The sequence below is a fragment of the Rhinolophus sinicus genome, linkage group LG10 (genome assembly GCF_036562045.2).
Source record: "Rhinolophus sinicus isolate RSC01 linkage group LG10, ASM3656204v1, whole genome shotgun sequence".
Lineage (NCBI taxonomy): Eukaryota > Metazoa > Chordata > Mammalia > Chiroptera > Rhinolophidae > Rhinolophus > Rhinolophus sinicus.
In genome coordinates, this window is record NC_133759.1 from 72,847,415 (window position 1) to 72,864,521 (window position 17,107).

At 42.8% G+C, this 17,107-nt stretch overlaps 1 protein-coding gene and 1 non-coding gene across 16 annotated transcripts in view; both read left to right on the forward strand.

The window, feature by feature from the left end:
• The first annotated feature begins 732 nt into the window (after nucleotides 1–732).
• The window catches only part of TRRAP (transformation/transcription domain associated protein), a 123,374-nt gene continuing 106,999 nt past the window's right edge, over nucleotides 733–17,107 (forward strand). For 13 of the 15 annotated variants that reach the window (XM_074313443.1, XM_019756062.2, XM_074313449.1 and 10 more), the window contains exons 1-8: nucleotides 1,748–1,884; nucleotides 4,828–4,988; nucleotides 5,360–5,409; nucleotides 10,426–10,536; nucleotides 11,538–11,642; nucleotides 12,642–12,725; nucleotides 14,291–14,347; nucleotides 15,640–15,765. In XM_074313443.1, the coding sequence (XP_074169544.1) occupies nucleotides 4,889–4,988; nucleotides 5,360–5,409; nucleotides 10,426–10,536; nucleotides 11,538–11,642; nucleotides 12,642–12,725; nucleotides 14,291–14,347; nucleotides 15,640–15,765 (633 nt within the window). In that variant the 5' untranslated portion in view covers nucleotides 1,748–1,884; nucleotides 4,828–4,888. Of the gene's footprint in view, nucleotides 2,342–4,827; nucleotides 4,989–5,359; nucleotides 5,410–10,425; nucleotides 10,537–11,537; nucleotides 11,643–12,641; nucleotides 12,726–14,290; nucleotides 14,348–15,639; nucleotides 15,766–17,107 lie in introns of all 15 variants that reach the window. The other 2 variants (XM_074313445.1, XM_074313444.1) reach the window with 2 other exon arrangements.
• Nucleotides 5,075–5,277, forward strand: LOC141567383 (small nucleolar RNA ZL1). Its single transcript, XR_012489976.1, has one exon. It is a non-coding gene; the product is annotated as a small nucleolar RNA ZL1 (small nucleolar RNA).

Here is a 17,107-nt window from a genome sequence, read left to right on the forward strand (position 1 = left end):
GGATGGTCAAGCTCAGGTGTGCGTGGGGTGAGGAGCAGAAGTACAATGGAGGGCAGAGCCCCCTGCCTCAGGACCATGACCAACCTCATCTGGAGGTTTTCCTACTGAAAGTCTGGAAATTCTTGGAAAGATCCAGTTTTTACCCTAAATAGTATTACTCTAGGGAATCTCTACTTTTAACAAGTGTTCCAGGTGCAGGAAGGTTTGAGAATCATTAGACGGTACGATTTCTAACAGTCCCTGCAGTCTTTAGTCTGTTCCCTCCTAAATCCAAAGCTCAAGAACCTTGGGCATGAGATTGAGAATGAATTCATCAAACTACAAGTGGATCAGAGTTTATTAAGTAGGGAGTGGAGAAGGTGCCGCGCAGATGGAAGTATGCAACACAAAACTGAACCCAACCTGAGACTCCTGGGAAAAAATCTGTCGGTTAGTCAATTCGCCAGTTACTCCTCCATTGATACAGGGGTTTATCAGAAGGGATGAGAGATTAAGTCCTGTGGCGGGACCGGTGGTTGCTCCTGGGGCTGGGAATGATCGCGGAGCTTTCAAGGCCAGACCGCGGGCTCAGGATCGAGACTTAAGAGCGGATGCAGCTAGACCCAGCAAGATGGCTGCGACCGTGAAGCCCTGGGCGGCGATCCGGGTGCGCATCATGAGCTGGGAGCGCTGGCTCTGACCCCGGTGGAAGCAATAGAGGCCGTAGGTAAGGGCGGCCGCCGTGCCCAGGCAGCCCGAGGAGGGGACAAAGCAGATGGGGAGTGGCACGTCAGGCCCCAGAGAGCCTCGGGCTTTGGGCTTGCTTTTCTGAAGTTGAAGCTCTCAACAGCAGCGGAGGGGTTAGGGTGAAGCCAAGGTGGGAGGCGTTCGGCGAGGCAGGGTTCTGGGAGTTAGGTCCGTCCCATGCCAGGCCCTCCTGCTCCTGCTCCAATCAGATTCAACACTCATCGCCGGCCCCCCTCGCCACAAGTCTTGTCCAGTCTCATGCCGGTCCCCCCTGGCGTCCCTGTCCTCCCCTATTTCATTTCCCCCGCCGTCACTGTCCTCCCGGTCTCCAGTTCCTACAGCAGCCGCTCACCTACGGGTACCGTTGGGTTCTCACGGGTCTTGCGAAGGAACTTTTCCTTGAAGCTTTCCAGACTGCTGTAGACACCTGTACTTCTACGTTCCAGGGCCTGTTGGTTCAGCCCTCGCCATCACACCTTGGCAGCAGAACGTTCTGCCTCTCTCCTCCTCGATCTTTTCGTTGCTCTGGCCTAGCCCGAGGCATGTGCGGGAGCGGACAGAAAGCTGTAGAGTGAGGTCTAGCCTCGGGGTGATGCAGCAATAGAACAAATAAAAGACCGAGTCGGTCACCTCCAGGCAGATCAGGACTTTCCTTTGCTTACGAGGTATCTTGCCTCCTCCCTCTTCCCGGGCTAAGAGGGACCCCAGGAAGGGATCGTGGGAGAAAATCTCGCCGTGCCCGCCACTCTTCCCGGGCCGGATCTCTGCCGACTAGGGAAGCCGGTCTGGTGCTCACTCCCACAGCAGCCGCGGAGCGTCCCTCCTTCACACTCCGCGGGCCTGGCCCCGCGAGGAGACTTAGGGTAAAAGGCGCCCAATCTAATACTCCTGTCACCTGCCTGGCGCCCCATCCTCGCCGGCGGCCCCGCCCACGCGGGCGCGGTTTAAAGGGCCAGGCGGGCCCTCCAGCTCGGTACCTCCCCTCCCCGCTCCGGCCCAGGCCGCACCCACTTGGGGGCGGTGCGCCGGGGCCTATCTCTCCCGTGGCGGGCGCAGCCGCTTTAAGCGGGGGTGGGACTGTGCGCCGCCGATCGCGGCTGCCAGGGCTTCGGTGGGGGTCGCCGGTGAAGGCTGCAGTAGGCCCGCCGCTGAGGTCGGGTAAGTGCGGGAGCGCAGCGGAACGCCCCCGGGAGGCGCGCGAGGCGGGCACGACGAGTGCGGAGCGGTCCAGGCGTGGGGAGGCCTTTGCGGCGCGGCGGCTCCGCCTAACGACGGAGGCTCTGTGTGCCTCCTGCTTCCCAGTTCCCGCCTTGGCCCAGTCCAATCCGCGGCCCTCTAACCTCCGGCGCTGCCGGTCCGAGCTGGAGAGCAACGGGAGGCGGAGGTCTAGCGGCGCGGAAATTGGCCCTCGGCGTTCGCCGTAGCAGAGCCTGGGAGGCGGATGCTAGGCGTCCGGGGACGGTGACAAAAGGAGGGAAGTGGAGGCCGGTTCGAGACCGGGAAGATAGAGCGTGGGGTCGGAACACTGTTTCGCCGGAGGCAGCCAAGGCCAGCTTGGCATCTCCCGGCCTCCACGCAGGCACCTGGCTCGCCCAGGCCGGCGCGGAGAGCGTAGGTAGTGGCGGCGACAGCGCCCCCTCTGGCCCGGCGGCGGCGCCTCAGGGTCTGGGCGGCGGGGCGGGGCGGGGCGGGGCGGGGCGGCCGTGCGCGGCGGTGCCGTTTACTCGAGTGCGGGTGCCGCACAGGCTCGGGCCTGCCCACCGGGGCCCGGACTCGGGGGCTCTACGGAAGCCAGATCTGGGCCTTCGGCTCCCGAGGCCTTCGAGCTGCTCTCCAACGGACACGCGGAATGGGACGTTTTCACTCCTCAGTGACCCCCCCACCCACCCAGGCTGGAAAGCGGTGCCTGGCCCCTTGGGGCCTTGGGAAGTGGAAGAGTTGACGAATCCGGTGAAAAGGGGGCCCGAGCCTTTAAGAAGTTTGGGCTCGACCAGAGTTTTTTTATGCAGAGAAAGGCCGTGATCTTGTGACTTGGGTTTCGGGAATGGGATTGTAGGACCTTCTGTTTGGAGGTGGGAGTGTGACCTAAAACAGGGAGCGATAGTCAGATCATCATCCAGCAGGGTTGACAAGAGTGCTTTCCTTTGGTCTCGTTAGGGCCTTTTCCTGCCTTAAGTCAGAGGAGTGGGACTTGTGGTGGGTTCTGCTAAAGAGAACAGCTGTAGGTGCCCTCTGCATCAGAGGAGTGCTGTTGGTGTTCCGGGAGAGTGGCCAGAAGCGCCTTTGTGGTGTCAGGGTGTCCCCATCCCTGGGGCAGAAGTGCCAGCCGCAAGGCAGTGTATCCGGTAGGCAGGGCTTTTGAACCGCCTGCAGAAGAGTGGTGTATGTTGAAGAAAGAAGAAAATCAAGAAACTGCCTCTTAAGGCAGAGCGAAATTAGATATGTGCAAAGAAGATGTATAAAAGCAATTTCCCCAGGTTCTCTAGACACTTTATGAGGGCTCTCAAAATAGAAATGAAGTTTCCCTCTATTTTTCAGCCTGTAGCGCAGTTGTCAAAGGGTGGCCAACAGCCAGTTTCCCACTCAGGGAGGTGCTTTTAAGAGCATTTATTAATTTATTCAAGGAGCATTAAAAAAATTTTATTGAGGAATAGTGTGTTTTTCCAGGACCCATCAGCTAGCGCCAAGTCAAGTCGTTGTCCTTCAATCTTAGTTGTAGGGGGTGCAGCCCACCATCCCATGTGGGAATTGAACTGGCAGCCTTGTTAAAAGCTCGCGCTCTAACCAGCTGATCTAACCAGCTGAGCCTTCCGGCTTTTATTGGGGAAGGAGAACAGGACTTTCTTGGGGAACAGTGTGTATTTCCAGGACTTTATTGGGGAACGGTGTGTTTTTCCTAAGACCCATCAGGTCCAAGTCCAGTTGCTGTTGTTCAGTCTTAGTTGCAGGGGGCGCAGCCCACCATCCCTTGTAGGAGTGGAACTGGCAACCCTGTGGTTGAGAGCATGTGCTCCAACCAACTGAGCCATCTGGCTGACCGGAAGCTCAGTGGCAGCTTGTTGTCTTCAATCTAGTTGTGGAAGGCGCAGCCCGCTGGCCCATGTGGGAATGAAACTGGCAACTCTCGTTCAGAGTTCACACTCTAACCAACTGAGCCACCTCAAGGAGCATTTTTTGAGTGCCTACTGTATGTCAGCTGTAAACAATTTACAGCATCCTGGGCTCCTCACTGCACCACGTCTCCAGGTGGTCTCTGGGTGGTTCTTGGGAATCCACCTTTGTTTGGCACCTGGTGATTTAATTGGCACATTGAAGTTTGAGAATCAGTCACCTAGCCCAGAGGTGGCCAAACCACAGTCTGATGACCAGATCCAGCCTGATACCTGGTTTTGTACAGTCGATGAGTTAAGAATGGTTTTTATATTTTAAAATGGAAAAATCAAAAGAATAAGTGTTTCATGACTATTGAGAATTGTATATGAAATTCAAACTTCAGTGTCCATAAATAAAGTTTTACTAGGTTACAGCTACCCTCATTCATTTATGTGTTGTCTGTGGATGTTTTCTTGCTACAGCAGAGCTGACTAGTTGTGACAGATTGCATGTATACACTTTTTTTAAGGAGGGCGCAGCTCATGGTGGCCCATGCGGGGATTGAACCAGTGACCTTGGTGTTGTTAGCATCACGCTCTAACCAACTGAGCTAGCCGACCACCCCAATACACATTTTAAGAAAGGAAAAAAGTATTACAATTGTATTAATACATACTGATAACAAAAGATGAATACAAGTCATGTGTATACATTTTTTGGCACTCCTGGTATTAGCTGGCTCTTTATAGAGAAAGTTTGGGGAGCCCTGGCCTAGAAAAAGAAGGAAATATTGTACCATCTGTCTAGAAAAAAGCATCTGTGTAGAAAAATCATGTTTAGAAGTTAATAGATAAAATGGATTTAGGCAAATTTTGTTTTAAAAAGCAGGAGTAGTGTAGTCTGGATTACTGCAAAAGTATTTAGATAATGCAAGCATTTAGGATTTTCATAGAGATTGTGAGCCTGTGCCCTTAATAAGTTGACTAACCAGTGCGTTTCTTTTCATAGGCTGGGTGAACTCATGGACCTGATACTTTAACATTGAGAAACAAACTATCTCAAAAGAAAAATGGCATTTGTTGCAACACAAGGGGCCACAGTGGTTGACCAAACCACTCTGATGAAAAAATACCTTCAGTTTGTAGCAGCTCTCACAGATGTAAATACCCGTAAGTTGATCCTTTTTGTCATTAAGAACTGCATTAATGCACCCATTCATCTCAGTTCAAATGCTGTTTCCCTTTCTCTGCCTTGTGGAGAAGCAAAGTGATGAGCTTTACTGGCTGGAGCCCCATGGAGGCCCTGTGTGCGTGTGTGCGCTTGCGTGTATGTGTCTCTCCTTGTCTGTGCATGCACATGTATGTCTGGGAGTATGAATGTGTGTGACTGGTTGTAGGGAACTAGTTATGTGCCTTCTGTTGGACCATGACAGTCAAACTGATAAGATCTGATTGCTTCTCTTAACTTATTAAATCCAGGAATTCTAGGAGCATACTTAATGTAATTTCAATTAACTGATGATTTGTTTTGCCATTTACAGCTGATGAAACAAAGTTAAAAATGATGCAAGAAGTTAGTGAAAATTTTGAGGTACGAGCTTTATATTTTATACTTTTCACTTTGAGGTAAAAATTCTCATGGTCAATCTTTTTACTAGTAACTCAGAAAACATTCTCTCTTAATGTAATTTATTGTATTTTAAAATTGAGTTGCTTTGGTTTTGGTTGTTTAACATTGTTTCATTTTTAAATGTGGTAGCTCTTTTAGGCTTATACTCTCAGGATGTATTCCAACTGTGAATTTATGTCCAGGCAACAGATAGTATGCCTATGGAATGAGATCTGGGTATCAGTTTTGGCTCAATTACTTATAACTTCTGTGACCTTGATCAAGCAGTTTCTTTCTTCTGGGCCTCATAAACTACAATTTTATATTGTCCCTTAGGTCCCTTAGACCCTGTTCATTTTTCAGTTGTTTTTCCTTTTTGTTCTTTAGACTGGATAATTTCTGTTGATCTGCCTTCAGGCTCACGGACTATCTTTCTGTCATTTCCAGTCTGGTGGGATGTTATTTTTAAATTTCAGTTTATTTATATTTAACTTGCATTTAAAAATTTCAGTTATTATAGTTTCAGCTCTAGAATTTCCACTTGGTTCTTTATAGATTTCACTTCTCTGCAGATTCCTTGTCTTCATTTATTAAGACCATATTTTCACTTTATTCTTTGAACATATTCATGACTACTTTAAAGTCTGTCTGCTAAATGCAATATTTGGGTCCTGTAAAGGTTGATTTCTATTGACTATGGGTCACATTGCCCTGTTTCCTTGCATGCCTAGTAGTTTTTAAATGTATACTGGACATTGTGTGTGAAATGTAGGGACTGTACTTTTCTGTTGTCTCCCTTTGAAGTGTGTTGATATTATTATTTTTTAAGGAGGGCGCAGCTCACAGTGGCCCATGTGGGGATTGAACCGGCAACCTTGTTGTTAAGAGCACAGCGCTCTAACCAACTGAGCTAACCGGTCACCTCGTGTGTTGATATTTTTAATTGTAGTCGGCAGTTCAGTTGCTGGTTGATCTCACTGACCTTGTGTAACCTTGGTTTTATGCTGTGGTCGGGAGGATCTGAGGGAAGCCCAAGGTGTTTCATCAGAGGTTGAATTTCGGATGTGTTGGGACAGGTCTGGAATAGGCCTCCCTCTAGAAAATGGTCTTTCCGCAGCTGGATGTCTGGGGTATTATCGAGGTGTTAAGAAGGTCTTTGCATTGTGGCTGGGCTGCACCCCCAACATCCTCTAACATTGCTAGACCTCTGATACCTGCGGTCATCTCTCAGTCCCAAAGCTGCCGCTCTCTGGTTAGCCTAGGTAGTCTTAACACTGCCTTACCTGTAGTGCAGCCCAGCCCTCAGTCAAGGCCTCAAAGACACATGGGAGACCATCCCCACCCCCATTCTGTAGTTCCCTTTTCCAGCCACTTTAGCTGCCCTGAGCTCTGGTGTCTGCTCCGCAGCTCAGCAGGACCAGTGTGCTCTCCTTAGGCCCAGCCTGTCGAGCCCCAGTTGGGGAATTGGACCGAGGCAGAGAGCCCTGGTGACCATGGGCTCAGCTTGTGAATTTCCCTCCTCTTGCAGATCGTGGTCTTGCACTGCCTCTTGTCCATTACCTGAAAACTGTGCTCTCAGGTTTTGTCTAACTCTACAGTTAGTGTGGTGCCAGTTGCATAGGCAGAAGAGAAACTCACATTTCTTGTTTTCAATGTGGGAATGAGAAAACCTTTCTCATAATGTGGTTAAGAACAATAGATAAAATGATTCCTAGCCTCTGGCATGGAATAAACATTAAATAAACATTGAGCAAAAGTTAGTGGGATGGAATCAGATACCCTACTATCTGTAGGAATGGATACTCTTTTCATTTGGTAGGGTTTTTTGTTTGTTTGTTTTTGTTTTGTTTGAAAGATGTTTTCAAAGACTTGCTCTCTTGAACTGAGCTGGAAAAAATCCAGATATTTAGAAATTGAGCTAAAGAGCTTTCTCTTCTGCCCAAGTTGCCAATGCAAGCTATTCAAAAAGGCTGGGGGTAGAACAGGATAGGCCTGCATTCTGCATTTTATTGGAAGAACAGATAAGAGAGAACCAGAGCCCTGGTAGGTTTATTTGAGAGGCTGAAATCACAGAGCCGTGTATGAACCAGTAGGAACGTGCGCATTCGCCAAGCCTCTGAGTGTGGGCGTGGGGCTCTCTGTATCAAGGGTCTGACCCCTTCCTCTCCTGTTTAGTGTCACACAGTTCCTGGCTGGTCTCAGGTGCACTGATTAAAAATTAAAAATTAAGAATTAAAAGTTAGTGAAGCGGTAAGAATACTTGGGCTTTTCCAAAGAGTGACTTGAAATCTTTGTGACATAGACATTTACCTTAAATTGAGATGACTAAGTTCTTCAAAGAATTTGATACTAGAATGACCATTAGTCGGTAATCCTAAATTACCATCACTACCACCCCAGAAAAAATATTTAAATGAAGTGAGTGAAATTAAAAAGTTCCCAATGATTTCAGGAGTCTCAGAAATTCATTTCACTAACCTCTGAGGGGTGAGATTCTAGGCTAAGTAAGTATCACAGGGACCACCTTTTAAGACAGAAAATAAGGATACCTTCAGGTTAGAAATCACATGAAAAAGTCGTATGGATCAAAAAGTTGGGGGCTGAGTTAAAATACTGGCAGAATAACTGGGCAACTTGTTGAATGAGTCTTTTTTACGGGAGAAATTTGACACTCAGATTTTGAAGACTGTGGAATCGGTGGTTGGTGTGGGCTTCTGTGCAGATAGATGAGCTTGATTTCTTGAGAACGTTCTAATATGAAGCTTGTCCGTCTTTTCCTTGAATCCTTGAATGCGGAATCCTTGGTGTTTCATAAAAAGTCTTAAGCTTTGAGGATGAGAGGTGACAAACACAGTTCTTGTCCCCAGTGAATTCACAGTCTGCTTGGGGAGAGGCTGCTGAGGTGCTGCACAACTCCTTCCCCCGCGGTGTTCTATGCGAACAAGCCCCTAGAATTGTGCACCAGGTCGGCCTGGGAGACCGGTGCTCAGGTGCCTATTCCAAGAACTGTAGCACTTTGTTTTCACCCCTGTAGCACCACATTCTTACCTGGTTTTCTGCTTTTTTTCTTTATTTCTTCCTTTATACACTTAAGATTACCTTATGTAATAGACCCCAAATCTTTATCTTCAGCCCAGGTCAGTATCTGGAGCTCCAGACACTTAGATTTCACTGCCCAGATGCCTCCTCTCACAGGCTTGTCCAATTCATGATAGTAGAAGTTTAACTTTTTATACTCCCTTTCCTGCCATACTGGACTTTTCTAGTGCCTTTTACACTCATGCTTTCTCATAATTTTGTGCCTTTGCATATGCTTTTCTTAGAATCATCTGCTTTTCCACTTTTTCATGTGGTTAACTCCCACTGGCCTTAGGTTTTAGTATATACATCACTTTTTTAGGAACACGTTCTCTGCTATTGGTTCTGTCCATAAATTACATCCTATTGTTAGATGTTCCCTTCGCTGCCAGCACTTCCTCCATCATGATGCTGTATTGTTAGGTCTTTTTTTTTTATTGGGGAACAGTGTTTTCAGGACCCATCAGCTCCATGTCAAGTTGTTTTCAATCTAGTTGTGGAGGGTGCAGCCCACAGGCCCATGTGGGAATCCAACCGGCGACCTTGGTGTTATGAGCACTGTGCTCTAACCGCTTAGCCAACCACCCACCCATTAGTTCTTTTTTTTTTTTTTTGATAATGGTTCTTTTTTTTTTTTAATTTTTATTGGGGAATATTGGGGAACAGTGTGTTTCTCCAGGGCCCATCAGCTCCAAGTTGTTGTCCTTCAGTCTAGTTGTGGAGGGCGCAGCTCGGCTCCAAGTCCAGTTGCCATTTTCAATCTTTTGTTGCAGGGGGCGCAGCCCACCATCCCATGTGGGAATTGAACCGGCAACCTTGTTGTTAAGAGCTCGAGCTCCAACCAACTGAGCCATCTGGCTGCCCCCCCCCCCCCCCGTTCTTCTCTTGGTATCTGTCTTCCCCACCACACACTACCTTTCTCACCTCTCAGGGCATGAATTATATACTTCATCATTTTATCTCCATGGAGCACGTGATAGGAGCTCAGTACATATTTGTTAAATGAGACCTTAAAAGGAAAAAAGACCTTGGATGTTAAATACTCTTAATTTGAATCCATTTCCAAAACTTACTGACTCTGACATTCACCAAGTTTTTTACCTCTCTGAGCCTCTTTCTTTACATGTGAAAATGGGCATAATACTTAGCTTAGAGTTATGGTGAGGCTGGAGTGATAAAGAATAAAAAAGTATATAGAACGGTATTTATTTAGCACATAGATGCTCTGTAAATAATAACAGGTAATATTTAGACAGTGTTTTAAGCTTTACATATATTAACTCATAATCTTTACATGATTACCTAAGGCAGGAAATAATATCTTCTCTTAACAGATGGGGGCATTGAGGCACAGAGGTTAAGTAATTGTTTACAATACTGAGGTCCAGAAACTGCACTAGTAGCCATCTTCCTATACTATTTTCAAACTCTAGTTTCATTTCTTATTTTCCTTTTAAAATCAGTGCTGGGATAGATAATGGATTAGATTTGATAATAATCTAATCATGTATACCTAATTAATAAATTAAATTTTTAGATTTGAAAGGGTGTCAATTTGTTTAGGCTCTTTATTTTCCACATGAAACTCAGCTGTAGAAGCTAAATGACTTTTCAGAGGTCATAGGGTGTGGCAGAGACAGCCTAGAACTGGTTCCAAGTTCAGCATTTCCACAGCGTTAGTATTTCTAGTTCTAAGAGTAAATTTTAGCATTTACTTTTCTTGAATTGGATTTCAGAAGCAACGATTGTCCTAATTTATTTAAAACTACATTATCACTAAAGCATCTAAAAGTATTAAAAATTACTGTTGGGTCTGCTAAAATGTTTTATATTCTTTTGAGGGTATTATAACACTGTGAATTTGAAATGAAAATATGTACACAAACTTAATGGGGTTTTCTTTTAATTTTGTGTAATTAGAATGTAACGTCATCTCCTCAATATTCTACATTCCTGGAACATATCATCCCTCGATTTCTTACATTTCTCCAAGATGGAGAAGTTCAGTTTCTTCAGGAGAAACCAGCCCAGGTAATCTATTTGAAGATATCAGTGAGAAAAAAGTATATCATGTGCTAGAATTGCAAGCATTTATGAATTAAAACAACTAAAAAAAAAAACACTTAAAAATGAGAGAGGTTTGTCATGTAAGGATAGCTTTGCCCAAGGCTATTGCCTCCTCAGTTAAATGTCTTGGTTTTATTTTGTCCAGGCCATCTCTTTTACAGTTCATATTATATTCTGGTGATGTGCGTGTACACTATTATAAAAGAATTAGAATACATACAGAACAAGGAGCAGTAATTTAATGACCCTCCCCATTGTCCAACTCGACTCTTACTAATTTCAGTTCTTGTAACTCATGGCTAATTTTGTTTTATCTATATCCCCACCCACTCTTTTCACCCTTTACCCACCTTGATTATTTTCAAATAGTCCCATGTCATTTTTTTCTATAAATATTGCAGCATGTATCTAAACAACTCTACAAATATTACCATAATACTAGTGAAAGCGTATTGCTAAATAAAACATTTTTATGTCATACCTGTTCAAGATTGATGTATTTGATCTACCTTTTAGTTATCAGCTTCATGGACAGAATCATGAAAGCTTAGTACAGCTTGTGATGGAATTAGTCCTTGGGCCCAGGGTAATTGGAGAGAGCATTATAGGAGCTAAACTAGATTATGAAGGCAGATCTCAAATGAAGTTCCATTTGTGTTTTGCTCTTTCATCTTAAATCCAGCCCACATTCACACACTAGTGTCCTTTCTGCTGGAAGTAAAGTATGAGAGAGGAAAAATGTGGCTTACTTGATTTGGTACACACTTGTAGAAATAATTAAAAGTATTTGGATTACATTGAAATAATTCATAGGACTCTTTGTAAAGTGGGATCCATCCTGTAACGTGGTGGTTATTAGTGCTGGGCACAGATGGCTAGGTGTGCGACACTTGTAGAATGTGAAAGAATTAACTTGGAACTCCTGGAAGGAGTTTGTATTTATGTTTTTAATTTTTCTTCACCAGCAACTGCGGAAGCTAGTTCTTGAAATAATTCACAGAATACCAACCAATGAACATCTTCGTCCTCATACAAAAAATGTTTTGTCTGTGATGTTTCGCTTTTTAGAGGTAATCTTTGAGAATTCTTGTTATTTAGCCATATTCAAAACTTTCAGTGATTTTTCTTATTGTAAAATTCAGTGTTACACAACTCTTTCCCTTTCACTAAAGTTCTGGTTCACAAACTTAATGTCTGTTTTCCCTGATTTTGCCAACTAAATTACTAAGAAAAGTCATTAGGTGAATAGTTGAAGATTTTTTTTTTTTTTTTTTGAGTCACTGGGGAATTGCCTAGACATAGTGGAAATCTTTGGAAATGAATTGGGTGGTGGCTGACAAACTCAGTACAGGGTTCTTTGGCTTCGTGCTTCCTAGTTTTGTGTGTGTCAAGCACAGTAGATACTCATAAAGAGTTGCTCATATTCTTGGGGCTAATCTATCTGGTACCTGTTAAGTTAACCTGTAAAATTGTTTTCTTGCTGTTCTTAGTCTTGCTTCGTTTAGAATTCTATTGTGTTTCTGGGTCCCTTGGGAAGATGAGCTGTGGAGGGGGAGAGAGTTGTATTCAGATTCTGGCTCTGCCATTTATTAGCTGTGTCATATTGGCTGTGTTGCTTACTTTCCCCGAGCCTTAGCTTCCTTGTAGATACAGTGTGGGTGGCACCCCCCACTCAGAGTGTGTATGAAATGTTTAGCACAAGGTCCAGTACATGGTGGGTGCTCAGTAATTGTTTATTCTTTTGTCAGTACTTCAAGCAATGAAAAATATCAGTTGGGCCATTAGACCTTTGTTCATGGTGTGACTTACCGTAAATGCCAGTTGTTCTCAGTCAGAGTGTTCCTCACCAGAACTCGCTGGTGGGATGGCCTTCAGATGGTCCACCAAGATCACAAAAGCTTCCGGCCTGGGACAGCTGTGTTCTGTGGGTTAATGATTGTCAACATATGAAATCCCAGTTGGTTGATGGAGGATGTGCATGCAGAAAACTGCTTAGAAAAAATAGTCTTTAGTCTTTACATTAAAGTAAGTCCTCAGGATTATAACTCTCAAATGCTTTTTTTTTAAAGACGGAAAATGAAGAAAACGTTCTTATTTGTCTCAGAATAATTATTGAGCTACACAAACAGTTCAGGCCACCCATCACACAAGAAGTAAGTGTTTATCCTGGTAGAATTTATAAAGTGTGCTAACAAGTTCCTTCTGTGTAAATTTTTACTCTCTTTTAGAGCTGACGAAACACGTGATACTTTCAAGTGTAGAAAATACAGCCTAAATTGGGGGAAATTCTTTATGGGTTTAACAGTTACCTTTTTTATTTTGCATGTGTATATGAATATTTAATTGAATTTGTTCAGCATTTGATATGTGTTAACTAATCACACTGGCACGGCTGTTTGGGTGATTCTGGTATTCACATCTGATGTGCCAGAAAGCTCCAATCATTTTATGTTATACAGGGGTTAAGACATGGGTTCTGAAGTCAGCTGGGTTTGAATCTCAGCGCTGCAATTCAGTAGCTATGTGATACTGGGTAAACGACTAGTGTTTTGGAGCCTTTTCCGTAAAATGGGGACAGTCACAGTATATCCTCAAAGATTGCTTGAAGAATTAAAATGTCTAAGTTAAAATTCTTAGCACAGTGATTGACACCTACAGAGTAAGCATGAATTACTCTTTTAGCAATAATTAATACAATATCTTTTCTGATGATAACCTATTGTAGAGTAAATGCCTATTGTAGATTATTTGGAAATTAGAAGCATAACGATAAAATAGAATGCCCTCCATCTTTAAAAATAATGTTGATTTTTTTTTTCCTTTTCTCCACCTTATGTATATGTATGTTTTCTATATAATTGCCGTAATATTGTATATGACATTTTATATCCTGATTGTTTCCTTTCACATTCACTATATATAAGCATTTTCCCAATCATAAAATTCTTTATGAACTTAATTTGTAATGGATATATAATATTTTTACATATGGGTGCCCTTATGTTTGGATATTTAAAATATTTCAAAGATTTTTATTTTATGACTATTAGTGCATATTTGTTTATAGATCAAATTACTTCATAGACAGGGTTTATTGAAATAGAATTACCAGATCTAAGGTGTTAATGTTTTAATGCTCCTGGTATATATTATTAAACTGCTTTCCACAAGGGTGTCAGTAGTTAATGCTTCTCTTAGAGCAGGGGTGTCCAAACTTTTTTCAACGTTTTTTACCAAGAGCCATATGTGGTAAGATACACAAACAGCCGGGCCACTCACTTGAGGTGCAGTACGTATTGCTTTACCTGGTTTATTTAAGTAAACTAAATATATTTTTGGAATTTGCTGCGGGCCAATTAAAAATGGATTGCGGGCCGCAATTGGCCCGTGGGCCGCAGTTTGGACACCCCTGCCTTAGAGCGTCTGAGAACCTTCCTCTCCTTGTACTCTTTCTAGCGTATTACTTTTTGAAAGGCAGAGAGTGGTATTTAATTTTTATTTCTTTGCTTTTCTGGAGTTAGAATGCTTTTTTTCTGTTTGTCAGTCTTTTGTATTTTTTGTTGTTGTTAACATTCATTGCCTGTTGTATTTTGACTCTGACATTTTTCGTACCTGTTCTATGAGTTCTTGTGTGTTAAGACTATTGACATTTTTCTTGTTGTAAGCATTTTCTGTTTATAAATATCTTCCTTATACTGTCGTTTCTTTTTTTTTTTAGATTCATCATTTTTTGGATTTTGTGAAACAGATTTACAAGGAGCTTCCAAAAGTAGTGGTATGTTTTTTAAAATATTATTTGGATTTATTATCTATTTGTTACTTCCTTATTCTGAAGGGAATTTGGCGTACTTGGGGAATGTTTAGTGAAGGTCAGACTCGAGGTTGGTAAATCAACCATTAAAAAAAAAAGTTCTTCTGGTTAAATACTGTATTTTTGGCATAAAAACAATATGTTCTTACTGTAGAAATTATGCAAAAAAACCCAACAAGATAAATCATGCATAATTTTCTCACTTGTAAGCACTCACTGACATTGATGTTTTGTTTTGTTTCATCTGGTGCTTTTTAAGGATGGTTGTGCTCACAGTCATGAAGGCTATTTGGGGAGGTAGTGTATACTTTCAGCATTTTTCTGTATCATTAAAATTCTTTCCTATATTGATAGAACTCTTTCTAAGCAGTGCCAACACTAAATAAAAGTGTGTGGAATAGAAGAGAAACGTCTCCTCTCCATTTTATTCTCACTTATTAGAAGGACTTGCTGTTACAGCTCGGAACATCTTCCAAGACTCTTTTCCCAGCAGTCCTAGTTCTTAGTGGCCCCATAATTTCCTGTCATACGCATGTACCTTGAACATCTCCCTGTTGCTTGTTTTCTTGGTTTTTGATTCTTTACTATCACAAATAATGTTTGGTGAAAATCATTGTACATAAATTTATCAGTTTTTATTTTAAAGATTTTTTTTTTTTAAGCTTAAAATATTTTTTAAATGAACATATGGTGACATTGACTCTTTTGGTATTTGAAGGATTTTAATCTGTTAATAATATAAAACTTAAAATTAATTACATTCTGAATTACCAAGTCGTGTCACCTACCATTTCAGTCAGAGCTTTTCATAAGAAGCTGTCTTGTTTAAGATGAAGTTCAAATGCCATTGAGAACTAAGGATGACAGTGAGGCTCCTGGTCTTTAAAAATGCCTTCTGTGCTTTGCCTCTGTTCCCATTTTGATTTCTGTTTAGGAGACTATTGGAAAGTGAATGCATTAGGGGTTAGCTCCCAGTTTCTTATCATTGGAGAGATGGGGTCCATTCTCCCACCTCACTGAGGTAATAACTAATATGGCATGCATCTCATATTTACTCAGGAAGAAGGAGCAGAAAATACTGAGGACATATGTTTATTTTCTGTTGTCGAAGGTGGAAAATGCTGTCCTCACGGTCTTAAAGAGTACCCCAGATACTATGGAGGACATTCGGTTTCTTCCACTGCCTGTCAGGTGTATTTTATGAAGGATTATTGTGTTTGACTTTAGGAAAAATGATTTCTGTTCTTTATCTGTAGAACCGCTACTTTGAGAACCCTCAGGTGATCCCTGAGAATACAGTCCCTCCCCCAGAAATGGTCGGTATGATCACGACAATTGCTGTGAAAGTGAATCCTGAGCGTGAGGACAGTGAGACAAGGACTGTAAGTTTTTCCGGTTGTTTTGCTTTGTTTTTACCCATGTCTCCTATACTTGGTAGAGGAAAAAATGAGACACTGATTTTTTAGACCACTTTAGTTTTTTGGTTTTTTCCTTAAACATCTGGAGGCATTTAAGATTAACAAAGTGTGTACGTGAGAGAACATCACTGATTCTGCTGTGCAGCCTCGAAGAAAGTGAACTCTTGCTCAACACTGATGCAAAGATACAAAGAACTGTAGTGGAAGCCCAGGGTCACCTGGTGGAATGAGCAGCTGACCAGGCTGGCGCCCTCTGTTCCGTCCTTAGCTTTGACATTAATAAAGTCCCTTTAAACTACGTGTTATATTTCATTGCCTGAGAGGTGGCCCTCTGTTCTGTCCTTAGCTTTGACATTAATAAAGTCCCTTTAAACTACGTGTTATATTTCATTGCCTGAGAGGTGGCCTCTGGGGACAGAAGCTCTGGGATGAGTTCGGCCCCACCACTTGGGTTTTCTGACTATAGGAGAGAGTCCATGAGCCTTTGCTCCGACCTTAATTTTCCCTCTCATTATCTGAAAAGCCTATCTTGTGGAATTTTGTGAAGATAATGCTGGTATTGCCTTCAGGTAGTATCTGCCACATAGGTAACATGTATTAAGCCTTTACTATGACTGTACTTTGATGATTGAATTAAGAATATCATCTATATTTCTTGAAATGGTTTTGTGGAATGTTTTAATTTGTGCTGGGATAAACAAGAAACTGCATTTTTAAAATAAATTTTATTGGGGAATATTGGAGAACCGTGTGTTTTCTCCAGGGCCCATAGCTCCAAGTTGTTGTCCTTCAATCTAATTGTGGAGGGCGCAGTTCAGCTTGAAGTCCAGTTGCCATTTTCAATCTTTAGTTGCAGGGGGCACAGCCCACTATCCCATGTGGGAATTGAACCGGCAACCTTGTTGTTGAGAGCTCGCGTTCTAACCCACTGAGCCATCCAGCCGCCCCAAGAAACTGCATTTTGAATAAAACTGTCATTCCTTTGCTCTTCCTGAATTAGAAACTTGCTTTCTGTTTATCAGTCTGTGTTTTTTGTTTTTGTTTTTTGTTTTGCTTATCTATTCCTGTCAATTGCCCATTTGTATTTTGAGGCTGACATTTTCCTTACATGTTTTATGAATTCTTATATATTAAATTAAGACTATCAAATTTTTTCTTATATTGTAAGCATTTTCTGTTTATAAGTATCTTGGAATAAAACTGGGTGAGTTTGTACTTTTGCTATTGTTCTTTTAAGTAAAATAACAGACATGAATTTAAATTTTCTCAGGTGATTTGAATCTCTTAAGTTTTGACAGATTTTCCT